At 46.5% G+C, this 16534-nt stretch overlaps 1 protein-coding gene across 1 annotated transcript in view; it reads left to right on the forward strand.

The window, feature by feature from the left end:
* Positions 1-6124: 6124 nt before the first annotated feature.
* Positions 6125-16534, forward strand: part of LOC109288980 (eosinophil peroxidase-like) — a 35998-nt gene continuing 25588 nt past the window's right edge. Inside the window, exons 1-4 of the mRNA XM_019504818.1 lie at positions 6125-6131; positions 9552-9626; positions 10150-10243; positions 15442-15617. Coding sequence (XP_019360363.1) covers positions 6125-6131; positions 9552-9626; positions 10150-10243; positions 15442-15617 — 352 coding nt within the window. The remainder of the gene's footprint in view (positions 6132-9551; positions 9627-10149; positions 10244-15441; positions 15618-16534) is intronic.

Raw genomic sequence — 16534 nt, forward strand, 5'->3', positions numbered from 1 at the left:
GACTCACTGTTCCTGCAGTGGCCTCCGGGGCTTGTGCTGAGCCCCCCATGTGGCACGGGGCAGCAGGGATTGCTCCCACTGGCAGGCGTGGTGAGTCTGGGGGTTTTTTTAGTTTTTTTTTTTCTCTTAAAGGGCTGGAGCTGGCCTGGGCAGGGCTCCCAATGGGGGGGCTGGGGGTTCGTGCAGAGCGCCCCATGCACCATGGCAGCACCTGCTGAGTCAGGGCTTTTTTTTCAACAAGTGCTGGGAGCTGGGGTGGATGGGGCAGCCGTTGCCAGGCTGGGCAAGCAGGCAGGGGATGGGCCTGGCTGATTCAGAGATTTGGCAGCAGCCAAATCTCCGAGTCAGAGTCGGCCAAATTGAATAGGGACAGTGATTTGAGCCACTGTCCCCCAAATCAGCCGAATCTGAAGCGAATACTAGCTGCTTCGCGCAGGCCTAGTTTTAAACACTAAGGGCACTATCCAACTCCAAATGATGTCCTCTGAAAACTTAAAAGTCAAAACACAGATGTACATATTCCACAAGGCTATTTGCTCTCTCAGAGTTACAGAGGCATTGTTCTCTAGCCTTGAGGACAGATACTGTTCTGGCTTGAAGGCAAATTTTTCTAAAAGCTCTTAAACCCTTTGGACAGTTCAAAAGCTTGGGGTTACCATATATACCACTACACCTAATCTGGATGAAGTGCAACAAAGGTGGCTGTTGAACAGGAACTAGTAGTGAAAACAAAGAACGTTCTTCACATTTTCAGTACTTTTTAAAGGTATAGTAACGGATAAAAATCACTGCAGGGACTGGAAACAAGCTAAAGTCAAGCAAGGGAGCTGTTTGGTAGGAATGTATGGAAAACTGTACAGTGATGGGGCACACTGGACATGTGGGATTCCAGCTGGTTGGACACACGGGGTGTGCAAACTGCACCAGAGTTTATTGCTACGTGCTAATTCCATGTGTAGATACACCCACTGAGGATCAGCAGCTGGAGGAAGAAAAATAATGAAACACCAAGTTACATATGCACAAACAGTTTCATTGTGCAAGTAGGAGAGCCACCAGGGATTTCAGGAGATTCTTCATGGGAGACAGTATGGTTACACAGCTGGGTGCTGCTCCCAGCATGTGTAGGCTAGGAAACATTGCTCACTCAGAAGTGTTGGGAAAGGTCTGGTGCTATTATTGGCATCCAGGTAGAGAAATTAATGCAGAAGTCTTGACTACTGTGCCCTGCATGTTTCCCTACCTATGAAGATGTCCTGAAGGTAGAGTGCCTGAGAAGCAGGGTTGGTCTGTGCCTTATCTAGAGACTCCATGAGGTATTGAAAGGAAGGAGGAGGCTGGTGCAGGAGCAGAATATGAAGGGAGGCAATAAGAAGACCCAAGCACAACCCAACTGTGCCTTTGCTGGCAGCCTCAGCAGAGAGGCTAAGAACAAACCAGGCTGTGGAGACCAAATTGCTTTAGGACGCACAGAAGAATTTCCATTTCCTTCTTCTGTGGCCCAGAATGCTACCTTGGAGGTGCTGGAGATAAGTAGAAGATTTGATTCACTTGAGCTGTTGAGCCAACACCTCTCACCTCCTCTAAATCGACAGAGTGGTTGAAACTGCCATTTGTTGTTTGCCAATATGGAAGTTACCTTCTGGAAAAAGTGTATCACTTGTTCCTCTCAGTGCTATTTAGAACCTGGCATTTCTGTCTCTGCACTGCCTGTGTAGACTGAAAGCACTCTGAGTCAGGGATAATTTTTTTCTTGTCTCTACACAGTGCTGGACACACTAGCTATGGTAAGGAAGTGATAAATATCATAATTCTATTATGATGGCAGTCAGGTGTGTACACTTGCTCACCATGAATCATGGGCTCTATGCATGACCCATAGGGTGACTTCCTCTGGTGGGTGGTATGCAGGAGATCAAACAAGCTAATCAGAATAGCCCCAAGAGTCACACTGAGGGTGCCTGCATCATCCGTCTTCTCTACCCCAGTGGGGATTTGGAAAGCCATCCTTAAAGCCTTTCATCTTAAAATCAGTTTGTCATGTTCAGAAGACTATCATTATGGAAGACTGACTGCTCTGCCTCAGCAGTGGAGCTCCAGCCCAGCACATCTAGAGCATGAATGCTAAACCTGAGCTGAGGAACCACCTGGGGACCAAGACAGATTCCAACACCAGGTGGGTCAGTCAAGGAGGGTGGATAGCAGGAAGGGAGGGAGGGGAAGATTGCACATACTGAGTTGTAGGTTAGAGCAAGATTTTGTGGAGAACATGCTAGCAAAGTGGTACTGTGGCCCAGCCATGATGGAAAAGTCCCAGAGTTTACAGTCATGTTGAAATTTTTGATCTACCTGTCATTTAATTGTTTGCACCCAAAAATAGAAGATTTGAAACCAGACCTGGGCTCCGCTGCTGCTTCTGGATCATGAGTGACGATGTCTACATGAGATGCTGACTGCACAGTTGTTACTGCATAGTCATTTAGTGCTTGTAAAAACAAGGACTAAATGACTGCTCGTTAATCGGAGTTACTGCACAGTTGTGCTGAGAAATGGCTTTTTTTTGTGATACTTACTGGGCAGTAGCACTGCAACACGCTTCTTGCCATGCAACGCTACTGTACAGTCAGCTTTTTGCATAGACACAGCCAGTGTCAGTGACCTCATTCAGAAAGAGGCATGAGCAGACCCAAAGAAAAACTCTATTCTATTACTCTCCCACATGCCTTGACAGCCTCTGGGTTGCTTGCTGGTTCATAGCCTTGCCAGGAGAAGGTTTTCTGCTACATGGGAACAGGCCACCCCTGCTGGGCAGGTCTTGGCCATGCAGATGTCTCTGCCATAAAAGTGTGCTGCCTGAATAGCTGCCTCCCTGTAGTCAACTGATCCTGAATCAACGCTGTCTCTTGCTTCCAATTTGGTGAGAAACTGGTTTCAGAGCCATTCTTCTCCTTGCTGTGACATTAGCTAGATGCCCATGTTGCTATTTGGATGGGTCCAAGAAAAAGTCTACAATGTACATGGAAATGAGCTTTCAAAGGACACATCATCCTTGAAAAGATACAGTTATCTTGATACTAGGCATTGGTTTTAGTGGGGTTTGGCAAGTTCCTCATTGGGCAGCACAGTTATTAGAATGAAAGTGCAATATCATTTTTTATGGCCAATCATAAAGCTTAATCAGTTTAGAAATGGTAAATAGCATGAGACAGCAAAGCCAGTACATAGAAATAACAGCTCTACCCAGTTCTGTTTTGCTCAAGAACAGTTCTTCACGTATCGTTATGCAAAGCAGTTGTGGTACTGTAAGCAGAGTAATTCTGGGTCCATTTTATGATGAGTTGATTTCACTGGGGATCTAGCTCCTATGAGAAGATACCTATTTTTTTACAATATTGAAAAAATAATAAATTACATTATTGAGTAGTGAACCTCATTGCAATTAGTCAAGCCTTAGAGAAACAGACAGCCTCGTAAACTTTAAAACCTCCTGCCTAGGACACCAAATAGTCATACCTGAAAGTCCAGATACAGAGTAGGTGTCAAAAATACACATCCATCTGAATTACTCCATGGAGACAACCAAATAAACAATAGGCAAACTACCACTTTTCTCTGTGTCATTGTGGTTCATAGGCCATTTTGTATATATATAGGAATGGTTCACATGGTAGACGCATGGAGTTCAAAAAGCTCCAAAGAGCCACTGAAGGATGAAGTGAGAAATTGTATTGTTTCTTTTTTGGAGGATGCTTATTCAAACGCACAGAGGCTGCTGGCAGATATAAAGGCAGTCACACAGGTGGGGTTTGAAGAATTTTATGCTCCATTCCCCAAATTGCATGACTTGCCATGTCAGATGTGCATGGCAAATTGTGTGATTCTGGAAATGGGCCTTAAAATTCCTAAAACCCTACTTGCACAAGCTGCCAGTGGTGGAGGGGGAAGAGGGGGAGTAGGCAGCTTTCTGATTCCCAGCTGCACCTCCCACACACCTGGAAACAGTGGCTGAGGAGTCAGCAGCTCTGCCCTCCCTAGGTGTTGCTTTCACAGGTGCCCAGAAACATAAAGAAGTGGGCATGCAGCTGGGGCTCCCAGCTGCACGCCTGCTTTTTAAAGGTGCAGAGTGCAGTGAGCCTGACATTGGGAAGCCTTTCCCTGATGTTGCGCTCAAATCCCCCAGACCTCCAGAAAGTGGACATGCTTCTGGGAGTGTGTTACCTTTTCCAGAAATGTAGGACAAGTGCCAGGAACATAAAACTAAGGAAGAACCTTTGACGTCAGGGGTGGGCAGGGAGGGAATGCCTTGGAGTTTGAGAGCTAGACTCCCCATGGAGGTGGGCCAAATAAAGACCAGTAGAGAGGAATTAACAGAAGTGATGGTGAAAGCTGCCCTGTCAGTGCCAGACAGCGCAGTAATTCCTGCCCTTTGGGACATCGTGAAATTCTGTGACTTGGATTTCCCTGAGAAAAGTTACAGAAACTGTGCTTGGATATAGCATTTCTGGAAAGGGTAACACATGTCCTCCTTGTGGACACACATGGCCCCTGTGGAGATAAGGTGGTCTGGGGAGACAGTTTGGTCACAACTTTCAGAGGGCTTTCCTTGTTCAGGAAGGGTGCAGGCCATTGGGAAAGCTGGACAATCTGACCTAGGCTCAGTGGTATGCTCAGGTCTCCACATGGTGCTCCTGCAACCCATGGCAGCAGGACAGCCAGGGAATCTGTCCCTCAGGCTTGGAGGTCTCAGAGGCTAGGGGCAGACATTCAAAAATCTGGAGCCTGAATTGATTCAACCTTTGCAAGTTAGTCCAACCTGCCTAGGTTGAACCAGTGTGTAACAGGGCAAACATTCTCTCTGGACTGAGGAAATGCAAGCACACGCTCAGGGCAGCACCTGGTGGAATAAACCCCCTCCTGCTGAGACGGAGCTGGCCCCAAGAGTGCTGCTCTGAGTGCAGACTGAGTGTCAGCTACGGCCAGGTTGAGCAGACCCAGCTGTGGTGCCCTGAGGGCAGAGCGGGGAATAAAACACTGGTAACTCGTGGTACCTGCCTCCTCCACACAGAGGCCCTGCAGGCAGCGTCTGGCCCTGCTCCCACCCCTGTCCTACCGCTGAAGCAGCAAGTGGGGAGCAGGCCCCGTCCCTGTTTCCTCAAGCATCAGCCTCTTCCTGGTGGGAGCTGTGATGCAGGACTTGTAGAGCTGCTGCAGAGCGTGGTGGCGCTGTGAGAGGCTTGCAGGGCTTATGCTCCCCATTATGACAGGAGCAGCTGCCCCCAACAAGGGCCCTGCCCCTTCCCGCTGCAGTGGCAGGGCAGGGACACGGCCAGAAAGGGCCCTTTGGGAGGGGGGCAGAGACGGAAGTTATTCCTTCTCCCTCCGGCGTCCACTGGAGGGGACAGCAGGAGGCCTGTTCTGCCACAGGGAGAGAGTGCAGTGGCGATGGCGGGCAGACCCAGTTGCCAGTGCGGGTAGAGGGGAGGCTAACTCTCTTCTCTGCCCCCTTTGCCTTGGGGTCCATGATGCCCTCCTGCTACAGCAGTGAGCGGGAAGCGCCCAGCAGACCTGGCTCGGGTGCCTATCTGTGGAATAGAGAGCGGGGAATTAAACCCCTCTCTGGCCAGACCCCCTGCTCCTGCCTGTCCCTGCTCCAGCTGGGAGCAGAGGAGTGGGGCCAGCCTGGCTGGGCTGGAGCAGAGAGCGCAGCCCACAGAGCATGTCAGGATGCTGGGGGAGTCTGGTTTAACTTAAACCAAGAAGGGGTCTGGGACAGATATTGCATGAACCAGTTTAAGCCAAATCAGTTAAGTCTGATACTACGTTCAATCAGATTTATCTTAAACTGGTTTCAGCCATTTTGTGCACTGAATGTCTGGTCTGTTACAGATTTAAACCAGTTTCTGATCACTTAAACTGGTTTATGTGTAATGTCTGTCCCTAGCCAGGGTGAAGAGTTAGGCAAGCTGTGGGTGGTGCATTTCGTTCTTTGGCCTTGCCCATTCTATGTGCAGTGGGTGTTTCCCCATAGGCTGCCCTGGTCCAGCCCAGTTGGAGCCTGCCCTCCCCTTCTCTGCCTGGAGATAAAAGGGCAGGGAGAAGGCTGCCATGGGAAGAGGAGCAGAAGATGACAGGTGAGATGCTGGTGTATATAATGCTTGCTTTTTCTTGAGCAGAGCTATAGGAGGAACAGGAGAGAGCTGCACTCTGAGTGCACTGAGAAGTTCTTGACTGTTCCTTAGCATAGTCTTTGTGACAGCCTCCCTTTTCTGTCCTGGTCTAGTGCGGGGCATTGTCTTTGCTCTGTGTCGTGCATTCTGTCTCTGGCAGTTGTGCAGTCCTGTTGGGCAGTGGTGTAGTAAATGAAACCATGGAGCTCCATGATTATATGCTGTTTCCTTTCTACAGGTCTTCTGAGGTGTCTCTCTGATGCCTGCATTGCTTGGTCAGGTTTCCTGTACTACTGGGCAAGGGAGGCTTCCAACTCCCATCTGTACATCAGAGCCTGCCTTCAGTGTGCATCGTTGCAGCTTCAGGAAGCCTTGTTGGGGGGTGGGACTAGCAGCTGTAGGAGGATCAAATATTGTCACCACAGCCGCCAGCCTGAAATGATCAAAATCATGAGACAGGCTCCAGATTTTGTGGGATGGGCTAAAAAACATGAGATTAAAACAGTAACCCAGTTGGGTCTCTGCAGCTTGGGCTCTGAGCTGCAGGTTGAATTTGCAACGTGTTCTCAAGCTTTTCCTTGTAATAGGCAGGACTAGCATTAACACTGTATATAGTACATGTGTGTCTATATGAAATGCACCTGAGAGTGTCAGGTAATCACGTGACTCCAGGAGCTGGGGATAGGAAGCGTCACATATTATGAAAGATTTGTGCATGGTTTGCGTTGCCCTTATTGATCGCACTGAATGGCCTTGGCCTCCACAGAGGGCCTTGCACACTGGGTTGTGGGCCTACTGTAACCACACAGCTGGTACCTCTCCCTACTAGAGAGATGAGTGACAGCTTCTTTGATTGTCTTTGCCTGTCCTGCCTTGGCACATGCAGGGCGGAATAGCCCTATACCACTCCATCTCTGTTCAGGAGCTTGCTCTGAGCAGTGTGGGGCAGAGTGGAGCAGTAGTGTGACTGTAATACTTCAGCTGATCTCTGCTGCTGGATGGCAGATGCAAAGGGAACAAATGAAGCTCATTATAGATCAGAGCCAACCCTGGGGATCATTCTGATCCCTGGGTTCCTCTATGGGCAGGAACGTACAAAGTAGTGCTTGCTGCCACCTTGCCTCCTGCTGCAGTAGGCATTGCCTGGCCACAGCCCAGAGCAAGGGAGTCTTACACAAGCTTCTCAAGCCAGCAGGTTGCTATATAAACTTACCCTGCCCCTTCCTGAGCACAGTCAGATGGACATTATGTTCCTGTTGAGACTGGCTCCTGTGAGTCTGAGCTGGGGATAACTGTCCCAGCCCAAGCGAATAGCAGTCATGTCAGAAATTTTAGGTGCTTTGCAAATGTAATTTTGGCTGTGTATTGGTCAGCCTTGGATCTGCAGTGTAGTGTGGGAGATGTCATCTTCCAATCCAGGTCTTATGAGACAGTGGAGCCCACGAGGCAATGCTTTGAGGGACTGCACTATTACACAGAAGTTCCAGAAAATGCATTCTGACTCTATGAATGGGCTGGATGGAGAGTTGGATATTTTTGTGGTTAAAGCTGAGGCTGAGGACTGAAAGGGTCATTTCCTGGTCCTGGTGTAGATTTCTGTAGGGGTTGGCTAAACCATTTATTTTCTCTGTATCTTACATTTTCCCTCTTGTCTGTTCCATGATAAGGTCTTTGAGATGAAGACTGTCTTCTAGTGTGTGCCCATGCAGTGCCTGGCATAGTGGGGCCTGAAGCTCACTAACTGCATAGGGACATCGCCGTAATATTAGGACTACTGACTCATGTAGTACCTTTGATCTTTGACCTGTTCTGAACTGGCCAGGAATAAATTCAGGCTAGATAGTTGAAGGTTTGTCAGTCTCAGAGGGTTGTGGTTCTGGAAAAACTTCCAGGAGGAATATTGGGGACAGAAAATGTCCTCATTTAAAATCAATCTTGATCAGTTTGTGAAAGGGATAATTTGATGAGGTGGCTTGCAATAGCAGAAGGCTGGAGTCAGTGACCCAAGAGGTCCCTTCTGGTCCTATGTCCGACATTGCTAAGATCTGCTCTTCCACTAACAACACAAGTGACAAAAGCCATACCCTGTTCCTGCAAGATACTGGCAGGGTTTTTAGGGGTTTTAAATATTTGTTTTGCATTTGTCCTGAATTATAGGAAATTTTAAGAGTCTTGGACATAAAACTCAAGTAACTGCCTGGCCAGTAGACATTTTACTTGATAGGGCCATGACTCAAAGCAGACAACAAAAAGTGAGCAAAGAGATGGCAGGGAGAGTCACATAAAATTAGGGAAAGCAAGCTGGAGATAAACAGAGACTGCCTATCAGTTCTCTGATAAGAAGGCTGCTCCTATCTGTCATCCCAGAACTTTGCAGTAGCCTTTCCTCCAAGTGACTTAAAAAGAATAACTTCCAGCAGCCTCAGAGCACAGGTCTCCTCCTTCAATCTGCTACAGACTGATCGATTGGGGCAGGCCAAGTTAATTGCTCCCAGTGTCGTAGCAGTGACTCCCCACCGAACTCATTCCAGAGTCATCCTGTTCTTAACAGTGGCTACTTGTTATCATATTAAAAGCACTCCACAACCCTCTCTTTAACAGACAGTTGGGCTTCAGAAACAGCTTATGCTTTATGCTTGGCAGCAGCACTTGCATTCCTTTCCTTCCTTCCTGTTCACGCCTGTATCTGGGCCTGGTCTCTGCTACACAAAGAATAGGACTGTTGAGGGTCACAGCCTAACAAAGAAGATGGCTTAGGCAGGACATGATTTAGTACCTGATGATGGCCCTTTCCACTGGTTCTTGGACACTTCTTTTAGCTTCTGTATTTTCAGTGCTGACACTTTTACAGTGAACTCCTGATCCTCATGGAGATAAAGTTGCCCTCAGAGCCCTTTAGGGAAGGAAGGGAGAAGGAGGGGAGGGGAGCTGTGGTACAGATGGGCTGCTTCAGCAGAGTGAAAAGCATTTAACACATTGAAAAGGAGTGATGTAACAGATTTTCTGCTGTTCTCAGACAATAAGAGAGGCAGTATCATCCAAGCAGACTGGGTGAGGCCCACACATTTTATGTACTGGGCTTCAGTTTCCTCTTTCACTGGCTATCTCCATTGACTGCAAGGGTGTTTCTCCTAGCCTACTAAGGTACAAATGAGATTAGGACTAAGATGCTGTACACCTTCAGGGCTGAAAACACTCTCTCATTTCTGAAGAGCTATTACATTCTCATCCAATGGGAAAGGCAGTTTGGAGCTGGGGGGTCACAGGTCTCCGCAGATGATGGTGTCACAACTCCTGGTATTAAGTTATTTTGCCAGGTGAGTAAAATCTATGGGTTCTTTGCATTTACCACTAATAACCTAGGGTATTTCTGCTTCTTTCCAGAGGTGAAGCCATGTATCACCCTCTTGGGATTCCTGGTAACCCTGAGTCTGTTCCAGGTGTCTGGCTCCTCATATGGTATTGTCCCCTTCCTCTTCTTCCTGATACTCTCAGCTTACGATACATTTTTTTCTTTATACTTTGAGTTAAAGGGTAAAAAGTTGAAACCTTGAGTACAAAGTTAAAACCTTTTACATTGAGCCAGATCCTATTCCATCGTGCTTGAGTCCCAAATTAACAATGAATATGTCTGTTGTATCACATGTCATCTTAGTCCTAAAACTGTCGCAAACATCAGGGAGGAGGATGAGTGCTCACCCACCCATGGGTTTTCAGAGGCTTGAGCAGGGTGGGCTAGGACCATAGTGAGGTGCAAAAATACTACTTGGTGTAACAGGATATGGCCTAAGATATGAAATGTGGGCGAGAATGACAGTACTAAGGGACCCTGAACTGTGTGGTTACCTGGGGTAAGAAGAGAGGTCAGACAGTGTTGGAGTGGATGCAGGTTTGGGAAGGGGATATGGCCTAGTCCCCGACTAGCAGACTGATTTGTGGGGAGAACTGATGGGAAGTCCTCACATCCCATTCTTTTGACCAGGTATTTCTGGGAAGCTGTCGGATCCATGCATTCTTAACAACATCAATGAAGCCAAGCACCTGGTGGATGCAGCATATAAGCACGCACGGGAGAGGTGAGTTCCCTGTTTACAGCCTTTATGCATCTTGTATACTTCCACTCGGAGGTACTGCCAGGGATTTGAGGGTCCTTGGTTGCAGAGCAAGTGTTGCAATGGTTGAAATCTATCTTGGGGTAAGAAAAAATCCTCTGCATACAATGGGCTGTAATTTAATATCTGACCCTAAAGGAGTGCTGGGGTCTGTGCAGCCTGGGGGTCCTTGACATCATTTCCAGGGTGCTGGGGCCACTATGCAACGATAGTGCTGTTAGGCATGCAAACACAATTCACTGGATAAACCCAGAGATTTCAAATAGGAATCCACAGTGTCAAAAACATGCTGACCTATTCTGCTTTTTCTGGGTGCATCTCCACATGCAGGGGTGTGCATTTGCAATAGGGAAAAAATTAGCAGCGTAAATTTGTGCCAGTAGTTTTTGCCATTGTGCATGCCCCTGCACATGGATTTGGTGTGGGGCAAAATGTCCCACTTCAAGGAAACTGCCATTTCCACACTCATCCTGGCTCCTGGTGTGCTGGAGGAGCTAGGAAACAACTACAGAAGGGGAGACGCTCTGGCCAGTAGCCAAAGTGTCTCCTGGGAGGACCGAGCCTCTGTGCCTGCCAATGCATGCTCCTGGAGTGTGTGCTGCACCACTTTTTTGGTGTGATTTATTTTTTTTGCTTCTGGGATTTCCTGGTAGCAAATTTTGCCCCCACGTTGCAAATTTGTGGCATGAGCCACATTTTAACACGCCAGGTGTTACTTTGTGAGCAGAAACTAATTAAAAGTAATCCTTTAAGAAATCTCATCTTTTGAGTCACAGGTGTTTCTGAATCATTCTAGCTAACTGATGGCTTATTAACAAATATGCTTTCAGCATAGTTGACACACATTGACAAGTCTAGGGGTGCACCTACGCGTTGCCATATGGCAATGTTGCTATGGCGCTGTGCTTTAGTACTTCCTTGTTGAAATATTAAAGCACAGTGCAGTAACTACCCATACTGTGCTGTGCTTGCAGTACATGGTTATCTTTCTCTGCTATGTCACTGTAGCAATGTAGTAAAACAGGGGAGCGTGCCACTATGGTGACATAGCTACCAATTACATGTAGACCCATGTGAATACTATGTTGTCGTAGTGTGTCACTACATTGTCATAGGGTGACATGTAGATGTGCCCTAGAAGTAGGCTTGTTTTAGAAGATTGGGTCAAAGTTCTTCAGTATTATTAAAACTGTTATTTAAATGGAGTTAAGGATGGGAGGAGAAATGAGTAATTTGTAGGAAAAATAAAAACACTGCAGGGATATTGTAGCTCTAACAGGAGAGATTACCAATCCAAAAAATTTGGGGTTAGTTATAGTGAAATCCAAACATGTCACTCTTGTTCTTTTTCTAGTCTTCTTCCACTTTGTATGAAATACTTAAATATTCATTGGAGCAGGGACTGAAATTCAGGTTTTCAAATGAGTGTCCTAATCAGTGTATTAGAGTCATATTCATATACATACACATATTCATAGTCTCTCTCTCTGTCTCTCTCTCTCTCTCTCTCTCTTCCTGACCTAATGAATATTCAGGTGTTTTTATCTGCTTCAGTGGGTTCTTCTACACATGCACATTTACTATGCAGTAACCAAAATTACTGTGCAGCACGGGCATGCGTCTACATGTGCATGCCCATACTGCACATTAAATATGGTGACTTTTGCCAGCTTGAGCGTAAATTTGATACCTGTATCATGCAGGTATCAATTTTATGTCTGACTAGTTACTGCCTAATAATGTATGTGTATCATAGAGTCATAGAAAATTAGGGTTGGACGAGACCTCAGGATGTCATCTAGCCCAACACCCTGCTCAAACCAGGACTAGCCCCAACTAGAACATCCCAACCAAAGCTTTGTCTAGCCTGGTTTTGAAAACCCCCAAGGATGGAGCTTCCACCACCTCTCTGGGTAACCTGTTCCAGTGTTTTACTACGCTTCTAATGAGAAAATTCTTCCTAATATCTAACCTAAACTTCCCTTGCTGCAGCTTGAGACTGTTGCTCCTTGTTCTGTCATCTGCCACCACTGAGAACAGTCTATCTCCATCCTCTTTCAAACCCCCCTTCAGGTAGCTGAAGTCGGCTATTAAGTCTCCTCTCAGTCTACTCTTCTCTAGACTAAATAAGTCCAGTTCCCTCAGTCTTTCCTCATAAGTCATGTCCCCCAGCCCCCTCACCATTTTGTTGCCCTCTGCTGGACTCTCTCCAATTTGTCCACGTCCTTTCTGTAGTGGGGGGCCCAAAACTGAACACAGTACTCAAGATGTGGCCTCACCAGTGCTGAATAGAGGGGAATAATTACTTTCCTTGACTACTGGCAACACACTTACCAATGCAGCCCAGTATGCTGTTAGCCTTCTTGGCAGCCAGGGTACACTCCTGGCTCATATTCAACTTATTATCCACTGTACCCCCAGGTCCTTTTCTGCAGAGCTGCTGCCCAGCCAGTCAGCCCCCAGCCAGTGCATGGGATTGTTCCGTCCTAAGCGCAGGACTTTGCACTTGTCCTTATTGAACTTCATGAGATTCCTTTTGGCCCCATCCTCCAATTCGTTGAGTTCATTCTGAATCCTAGCCCTACCCTCCAGCCTATCTACTACTCCCCCCAGCTTGGTGCCATCTGCAGACTTGCTGAGGGTGCACTCTGTGCCACCTTCCAGGTCATTGATAAAGGCATTGAAAAGTTGATACCGGCTGCCAACTAGACATTGAGCCATTGATTACTATCCATTGAGCCTGATGCTTCAGCCAGCTTTTTATCCACCTTACAGTCCATTCATCCATGTTTCCTTAGCTTGCCTGTGAGAATGCTGTGACACCATATCAAACCCTTGCTAAAATTAAGGTACACCACATCCACCAGTTTCCCTGTATCCATAGAACTAGTCACCTCATCACAGAAGGCAGTCAGGTTGGTCAGACATGACTTGTCCTTGGTTAATCCATGCTGACTGTTTTTAATCACCCTTTTCTCCTCCAAGTATTTAGAAATGGATTCCTTGAGGATCTGCTCCATGATTTTTCCAGGAACTGAGGTGATGCTGAGTAGTCTGTAGTTCCCTGGATCCTCCTTTTTCCCTTTCTTAAAGATGGTCACCATATCTGCCCTTTTCCCAATAGTCTGGGCCCCCCTGATTGCCACAAGTTTTCAAAGATAATGGCCACAGGCTCTGCAATCACATCAGCCAACTCCCTCATCACCCTCTGATGCATTGCATCTGGTCTCATGGACTTGTACATATCTAGCTTTTCTAAATGTGTCTTAACATGTTCTTCACCACTGAGGGGGGAAGGTGAGCAGCCCAAACTGTGCTGCCCAGTGCAGTAGTCTGGGAGCTGAACTTGCCTGTGAAGACTGAGGTAAAAAAGGCATTGAGTACTTCAGCATGTTCTGCATCATCTGTCACCAGGTTAGCCTCCCCATTCAGTAAGGGACCCATGCTTTCCCTTATTTTTCTCCTGTTGCTGACATACTTGTAGAAACCGTTTTGTTACCTTTCACATTCCTTGCTACCTGCAACTCCAGGTGTGCTTTAGCCTTCCTGATTTCATCCCTGCATGCCCAAACAATATTCTTATACTCTCCCTAGTGGTCTATCCAAGTTTCCACTTCTTGTAAGCTCCTTTTTTGTGTTTAAGCTCACCACAGAGTTTTCTGCTAAGCCAAACTGGTTACCTTCCATATTTGCTATTTTTCATGAACATTGGGATGGTTTGTTCCTGTGTTCTCAGTAAGGTTTCTTTAAAGTACATCTAGCCCTCTTGGACTCCTTTCCCCCTCAAACTGGCCTCCAAGGGGATCTTGCCCATCAGTTCTCCAAGGGAGTCAAAGTCTGCTATTCTGAAGTCCAGGGTCCTTACTCTGCTGCTCTCCTTCCTTCCTTTTGTCAGGATCCTGAACTCAATCATCTTGTGGTCACTGCTGTCCAAATTTCCATTCACTACTACATCTCCCACCAATTCTTCCCTGTTTGTGAGCAGCAGGTCAAGAAGATCACAGCCCTTAGTTGGTCTCTCCAACACTTGCACAAGGAAGTTGTCCCCAACATTCTCCAAAAACTTCCTAGCTTGCTTGTGCAAACTTCCTAGATTGCCTGTGCATATCATAAAGCTTTAAAAATGCCTGAACTGGAACTGTGTTTATTTCATGATGTTTTTGGAACGGAGTGTTGAGGTCATTTAGAAAGTAAGATGGAAGGGGCCATTTGGAGGCAGCATGCTGAGTACAAGAAGGAATGGTCCCTTATCAGTTTACTAGGGTAAACTGTATGGATAACATCTCCCCATGTCAAAGGGTGAAAGGCTTCCGGTTTGTACCTGAAGCAGGTCATGCTTAAGGTCTGGAACTTAAAGAGTGATCCTTGTAATACTGGTGAATGTGTCCAGTGAATACTTATTTTATGCATAGTTGAATGGTATTAATATGGGAGTCTGAAAACTCCCCGCCTTGTTGGGCATTTTTGGAGTACACCTGTGCTCTGGTGAAGCTTGGGGAGGAGTTGGGAGCAGCTGTGTTCCTTTAAACCAAACAGTCTAGTTAAAGCAGTGGGAGTTTTGGCTTTAGAACCATACTCTAATTCAAACAGAGAAGAAATGACTTGAAACTAGACCTCCCACATCCTCAGTGAGCACTGAAATCCCTGGGTAGTTAGGTAGTTCCTCCTCTGTGCAAGGATCTATTTGCTGTGTTCTGAAAAGACCCACTGGATGAAAGTGCTCACCTTGGACAGAGACATGATTCCCTCCAGAGCTGAGGCACCTTAAGCCTTGGGTGGCAGTGCACATGTCTGCTGGCACAAATGTAGGTACTAAGGGACATTGGTGGAAACTCAGTAGGGGAATTTAGTCATCTCTGGGGTTCAGTGGCAGCTAAAGTGGGGCACTGAAAATCCAAGTTGCATGAATGATTTAGAAACCAGAGTCCTAGCATGGATCTAGTTTATATTATTGCATGAATTGTTTCTTCAGTACTTCATTGTTGGGTCCATCTCCCTGTACTTTGTTTGCTCTTTAAGCCACATCCTCTTTTCTATGTTTCTTTATCACTTCTGTGTGTCTTCTGCACTTCACTGTGTAGTGAGCTGTGCTGTGGGATGGAGGGGAGGAGTGTAGGACTGTTTGTTTTAGAGCTGCAGTTGGATTATTTTTTTTCTTCCAGTATGAAGGAGAAGTTGATGAAGGAAGCTTTTACCCCAGTAGCTTTCCTGCGGTATTTCAAGCAACCAGTGGCAGGAACCAGGACTGCGACACGAGCTGCTGATTACATGGAGACCACCCTGAATCTCCTGAAGGAGAAGCTACAGCCAACCATAAAGGGAGAATTCAATATCACAGGTACATGGTACAGGTTTGTCTTGGCCATTCCTCTTCCAGGCCCTACATCTGCCTAGTCCTTTGGCCCAGTCATAGTCCCCCTGACTTTGATACAGGATCGGGCCCTTAATTAGAAGCAGCCGAATTAGAAGATGAGTGGTTTCAATGTGCAGTCACTCTGCTTCCAGGCCATGATACATGGCAGTACAACATAATCTCTCATACACTATACGTCAAAGCTGCCATCATCTCAGTGAGACGCATGATAAAACACTGAGGAGACCAGAAGTGAGAGGAAGAACTGCAATTTAAGAAAGAGTGGAGTGAGTATAACTAGAGAGTTTTAATCACCAGCTGGCAGAGAGGAAGTGCATAGGGGTTTACATATCCAAAGTGTGATAAAACAGCTACATGTTGTGTACTTTTGCTATACATTGAAAAGATACAGAAACCAATCAGATGCTGACAATTTTGTAAGAAAACCCATCACCAGTTACTAGACAGATACCCATGCAGGTGTACCCTATTTTACTATTTTGGAATGGTTATCAATTTGTTGTCTTCTCAGTATTAAGCCTCCCTATCTTCATGAAAGATGTCACTTTACTTACCTTCCAGGTGTGATCTGCCATAGCCTTGAAACACCCTGCTCATTATATTTTTGGTAGCCTGACCAGGCCTTCTAGGAAGGGAGAGGGAAAGTGGGGGAACTTCGTTAGAAGCAAAAACCAGTGATTCTTACCCAGTGTGCTGTGGCATCCTGGGGTGCCTTGAGATCCTTTTCAAGATGCCATACAGTGTGTACTGTTAGGTGTGCAAATATGAGAGATTTCAAGTAGGAAATCATAGTGTTAAAAATATTATGACCTGTTGTGGTTTTGTTGAGGTCTCTGCAACAGAAGAATTGCTATATTTTTTTCTGTAATCAAAAAATGAGA

Source organism: Gavialis gangeticus, unplaced genomic scaffold, assembly GCF_001723915.1.
Source record: "Gavialis gangeticus isolate Ggan-Ray unplaced genomic scaffold, GavGan_comp1, whole genome shotgun sequence".
Taxonomy (NCBI): Eukaryota; Metazoa; Chordata; order Crocodylia; family Gavialidae; genus Gavialis; species Gavialis gangeticus.